This window comes from Xyrauchen texanus, chromosome 39 (genome assembly GCF_025860055.1).
Source record: "Xyrauchen texanus isolate HMW12.3.18 chromosome 39, RBS_HiC_50CHRs, whole genome shotgun sequence".
Taxonomy (NCBI): domain Eukaryota; kingdom Metazoa; phylum Chordata; class Actinopteri; order Cypriniformes; family Catostomidae; genus Xyrauchen; species Xyrauchen texanus.
Window position 1 is genome coordinate 32,865,664 of NC_068314.1, and position 6,237 is coordinate 32,871,900.

Genomic DNA, 6,237 nt, shown 5'->3' on the forward strand with positions numbered 1-6,237 from the left:
TCATACCGGCCTACAACTCTCCTAAACCATCAATAAGCACCTCTACTCTAAATGAAACATAGTCATTTGATGCGTGGTTATCGACTTCATTCGCTAAGTTGTGCAACTCTCTAGATATATGTGCAGTGTCAGCTATAGATTTTTTTTATTGCAGAACATATATATACATAAATACACACATACATAAACGATCAGGGAAATGAAGCATGGTTGTATCTTTAACAATGAACATTCATAACAACAGAAAACAATATTATGGATTTGCGGACATCAAAATATGAAGTTATATACAATGAAAAAAAAAGAAAAGCACAAGGTGAAATCATATCATTTATGAAACTTGCTCATTTTGTGGTTTTGTTGAAGAAACAGCTCCCCATTTATTTTGTGATTGTAGTGTAACCAATACATCTTGGATTGACTTGAGCTCTTGTGTTTTTAGCACCACAAATAGCTATAGTTTACACGATATGACTATGACCTAACGTCACATCAAAACAAGTCAAGAGTAATCGAGCACACGCTTCAATCTACGATAAACCAATGGTAAACAGGACCCGCCCACATCATTATCATACAAGAGACAGAAATGCAAGAATAAATATAAAAATAAATACATGTGGGAATATTTAAATATGGAAATAAATACAGGTGGGAATAAATAAATATAAAAATAAATGAATGCATAAATAAATAATAAAAAGATTTAAGAATTAAAAAAGTTTTAAAGAATAAAAATAAAAAGAGAAAATAATAAAGTAAAAAAGTCTACAAAAATAAATTCAAGAATAACTTTCATTAAAAACTAATTATATTTCTTTTATTAAGACATTTATTCCTTTATTTATTTTCTTATTATTACATTTATTTATTATTTTTGCAGGTTTTGTCCTCCATAGTTGCAACTTGCCAGAACTGAAAATACAGTAGCCCCAAACATTTCTTGGACATTTTTGTGGCATAATGCTGACTAAAACAAAAATGTATTTTGACTCGTCCCTCCTTTTCTTTAAAGAAAAGGTCAAATCTAGGTTATAGTGAGGCACTTGCAATGGAAGTGAATGGGGCCAATTTTTACGGGGTTTAAATGCAAAAATGCGAAGCTTATAATTTTATAAAATCACTTACATTAATTGTTCTGTTAAAGCTCATGTATTTTTTTGGGCTGTAAATTTGTTTAAATGGTCGTTTTCATGGTCGATTTACGAAGTTACGTCATCATGGCAAATTGGAAATAACTTTACACAGAAAAGGTTATTAAATGATTTCATATAATAATGCATACTTTTGAAATAATTAGTATTTTAATGTTTACAGATTGGCCCCATTCCTTAATGATCAATTAATCGATTAATCGTAAACATTAATATCACAAAACGCACGTGGAGGACTCCAAATACTATGTGAATGTAGCATATTGTTTAAATATAATTTACATTAATACACTTAAAGTATGCAACTATTGGCATTTTCCTCTTAAATATTCTTAGTTCAGAGCATTTTAATACATTTAGGCCGTTTAGTACGAAAATGTGAATTGTTAAATTACTGTTAATGAATTAGGCTACTGTTAAAAATATCCTGTATATAAGATATATCACTTATGCATATCTGAGTTCATTAAAACTTCACGCTGTGGATCGTGGGATATTTCGGAACTTTAGGCTAATTTTTTTATTTAAAATTAAGTCAAATCATAACATGCTGTGTAAACAGTACTTAACATACCGTTTCTAAAGTGACAATGGTAAGATGTCAGCTGAATGTACCTTCATTCTTTCCTGGCGATTGCTGACATAATTGTGGGTTGGGATGAAACGAGAAGATCAACCGTGCATGTTGTCATGGACTTTAACATACTATCACGGTGTGTGCAGAAAACAGAAATGCTCAAACACTGTTTTCATTGAGCCCTGCTTCATCTGGCATCTGTGCACCTTCTTCTATGAACCGAATAATGACATGCAGCCTGCAAGTGCCCTCTAGAGGTAGGTGACTGTATATACAGCCTCACACCATGTCCTAATCAGATGCGGATTGATAAGTTTCCAGCGACAAGCAATCTGTCTGTCCACACCATGCACGACGTGACACCGAGCTATTCATACAATAAAATGAGGATAATTGACAATAAAAGGTAGAAAACAGAGCAATCACAGACGGAACGGTGTGATTATTGAACGCAACCCATTTTCTCACATAAACAACGTAAAGCTTTCTACAACAAGCCCAGAGAGGATAAATGCACAATCACACACTTACACAGGGAAAAGTTACTTTATGAATCACATCCTTATTCAGTCTATCAATGTATATGTTCACACGGCACTCGTGTTGTTATTTCAACAGAAAAAAACTATTATTATTACTAAATAATATTTATTATTAATGAGGTTTTTGCTCTCGGTGGGGCGTGAGGTGAGTTGTGCGTGAATGTCGCGGAGAATAGCGTGAAGCCTCTAAACGTGCAAGGTCTCCGTGGTAATGTGCTCAATAAGCCACATGATAAGATGTGCGGAGGCAACTGAGATTCGTCCTCCGCCACCCGAATTGAGGCGAGTCACTACGCCACCATGAGGACTTAAGCTGCGTTCACACTGCCAGCTACTTTGTCGCTGCATTTTGCCAGTGGCTGGCGGTTAGGTCGCTAGTGGTGTGTATGGGGAGTCTAAACAGCACTGTTTCTTTACAATTAATATTATAATTAAAATATTAGTAAGGTTGTTAATATGGTACGTTTATTCACAATATCTGATCATTTATATGGTTTTGTTTGCTGTCATACATGTAACACATTTTCAAAACAAATTATTTAATAGTTAATTTTACAGGCTATTTTATGATTTAAACCTACTCTGAATCCCCGCAATCTCAGATACACCTTCCCGCACATCATTTTTCTTAAATATGTCCCTGCAAGTGGGCAGAGACATATCAAAGAACACTGGTAAATTGCTAACAGCGATGATTAGCCTTTCCTCCATATTTCCGTCACTGCAGGAGCTGAGAGAGAGAAGGATCACGTGAGCTCTACCATCTTCTCTCATATTGTCGCTCCCGAAAGTTTCTCTTCATATGAATAAAGTTAAACATTTCTCAACTTTGTTGCATTGCTGGACACGCCCACATCCGTAATCGCCATCGCTTGTGTCGCCAGCTCTTATTGAAAATGAATGAGATGCGGTCGTTTTTTCGCTGGCAGTGTGAACGCAGCTTTAGAGTTGGGAATTAGGCTTTCCAAATTGGGGAGAAAATAAAAAAAATCATCCGTTATTTCCATTGTTAGTGCATCACTGTAACACAGATTCTTTTTTTTTTTCTTGTCAATTGAGCTTAACTTGTATTGAACCCAAAAAGTATGCTAACATTAAAGTAATAGTGCACCCCAAATGTATTTATTTTTTTAATCCTCTACTCACCTGCATACCATCCATTCCATGCAGAACACAAACGAAGATTTTTGAAAGAATATTTCAGCTCTGTAGGTCCATACAATGCAAGTGAATGGTGACCAAAACTTTGAAGCTCAAAAAAAGCACATAAAAGTAATTCATATGACTCCAATCATGATTTCAAGCTCGATTAAACTTCCTAGTGCTTGACGCATGCGCAGAGCGCTAGGAAGTGTAAGCGAGATTGAAACCATGATCGTTTAGGAGACTGCAATGGCAAGATGTACAGAGAATAAAAAAAGTTATATTTGATATGTTCTCCTCCAAAATTGGTTAGTTCATTTCAGAAGGCACCAGTTGAGTCAAATGGATAAATGTTATACTGGCTTTATGTACTTTTTGGAGCTTCAAAGTTCTGGCCACCATTCACTTCCATTGTATGGACCAACAGAGCTGAAATATTCTTCTAAAAATCTTCGTTTGTGTTCTGCAGAAGAAAGTCATACACATCTGGGATGGCATGAGGGTGAGTAAAAGATGAGAGATTTTTCATTTTTGGATGAACTATCCCTTTTCAATGTACGGTTCCCGTTTGGCTATTTTGATTGGGAACCAACTCCTAACGTTCTGGGAACCAAAAATGATTAGACGGGCGTAGGAAATTCAGCAGGTATCCAGCATGAAGATACAGATTCTGATAGCTATGAAACTGGACCATGTGAACACAAATCTGGGATTATCAAGTTCAATGAACAAAGCGAGTGCCAAGACGATCCCAAACACGCAGCATCTTTCCTCTCAAATCAATGAACCAACACAGGTGATCATCACCAACTACACCTCTTTGTTACGATCAGACACATTATGCTAATAAAAGCTACTGATATAATCGATTACCAGCCATTAACCTCTGAGCATTAATCTAATGTTTACAATCCAGTAAGGCATGATTCAAAATGTAAACAAATAGCAAGTCAGGTAATGCGCTTATGAAATAAATCCCCATCGATTTCCCCATTGATAACCGTTATGGGACACAAGTGGCTTTGTTATTAGTGAAGGATACTGGGTAGGCGGCACGGCTGGCGGCGGAGCAGCGCTCTGAGCTCCCGGTGGTAACGACACGGAGGTCAGCGCTGCGCGGAGCTGCGTTGGCGGTGCCGGTCCGGTTACAGGTCCACTCGGTTTCGGGGCGACTTTCTGTGGCAAATTCATTGCAGGTATTCAAACAAAAACAAACAATACGCAGCTGCAAACGGTCGCGCGTTCCAAAGATAACTGGCCGTTTCTTCTCTCTACGGAGGCCGGAACGTGTATATAAAACCTTATGCCATGGATTTGATTAATCAGATCTGGCTGTTAGTACAAAACAATGTCATTTTATCACTGAAGTCGGGGGACGTAGGTGCCCTGTGCATGGGGACAGTAGGGGCGTTTGTGTCCCCCTCCTGCCACCCTGGTTGAATTCTTCTTACGCTTTACTTCTCCTCCTCAGTTGACCGTTGTTCCCTCTTCTTCGCTTAATAACATCACCTCAGCGAGTCGCATTGTAAGAATTCCTCATTATGTAGAATTTCTGATGGAGACTTCGCTCAACATGGCGTTGCTGCGGCTGCTTCCAACAGTCCGGCTGGACGGACGGTTCGGCAATCGTCGGGCGGATTCGGAAAGAAGCTCGAATGCACCTGACGTCATAAAGGCAGTCGCCACATGCCAGCACTGTTTCACACACCGATTGGCATCTCCATAGCATTCCAAACAATCGAGACAAATGAGTCACAATGATACGTGATGATATAATTTAATACTGCAATATCACATTTAAAAATGGTACCGCACAACCTTTTGTATCGCAGAGAGCACAATTCTGCCAATTATTAAAAAATTACGTACTTCTGAGGAACCCTTAAATAAACCTTTATGACATTAATGAAAACATATATGTATTTGCTGATGTTTTAGAGTACGTATGCTGATTTGGCAAATTTTTACTACGGTTTCAAATTTACAAATGTGTGTGATGTCATTAATAAGTGTGTATGTAGCGACATCTGTTGGTAAGTCCAAAAATTGAATTTTTTTCTTTGAACATTGGAACTTAACCTGTGAATGAGCTCATGAAGAAGAAAATGAAGAAGAAATGTTTATATATATACACACACACACACACACACATTCATTGCTGGTCAAAAGTTTGGAATAATGTACAGATTTTGCACTAATGGAAAAAATTGTTAATTTTATTCGCCAAAGTGGCATTCTACTAATCACAATGTATTTTCAGGACATTAATAACGTGAAAACGTACTATTACAACTTAAACTTCTTAAAAGAGTTCTCATCAAAAAATCCTCCATGTGCAGCAATGACAGCTTTGCAGATCCTTGTTATTCCAGCTGTCAGTTTGTCCAGACACTCAGGTGACATTTCACCCCACACTTCCTGTAGCACTTGCCAAAGATGTGACTGTCTTGTCGGGCACTTCTCACGCACCTTACAGTCTAACTGATCCCACAAAATCTCAATGGGTTTAAGATCCATAACACTCTTTTCCAATTATCTGTTGTCTATTGTCTGTGTTTATTTGTCCACTCTAACCTTTTCTTTTTCTGTTTCAAAAGTGGCTTTTTCTTTGCAATTCTTCCCATAAGGCACCCCTGAGTCTTCTCTTTATTGTTGTAAATGAAACTGGTGTTGAGCGGGTAGAATTCAATGAAGCTGTCAGCTGAGGACATGTGAGGCGTCTATTCTCAAACTAGAGGCTCTGATGTACTTATCCTCTTGTTTAGTTGTACATCTGACCTTCCACATCTCTTTCTGTCCTTGTTAGAGCCAGTTGTCCTCT

The 6,237-nt window shown here is 37.6% G+C and overlaps 1 protein-coding gene across 1 annotated transcript in view; it reads right to left on the bottom strand.

The window, feature by feature from the left end:
* Positions 1-5,016, bottom strand: part of LOC127632780 (eukaryotic translation initiation factor 4 gamma 3-like) — an 82,240-nt gene extending 77,224 nt beyond the window's left edge. The window contains exon 1 of the mRNA XM_052111544.1: positions 4,459-5,016. Coding sequence (XP_051967504.1) covers positions 4,459-4,607 — 149 coding nt within the window. The 5' untranslated portion in view covers positions 4,608-5,016. The remainder of the gene's footprint in view (positions 1-4,458) is intronic.
* Positions 5,017-6,237: the final 1,221 nt, after the last annotated feature.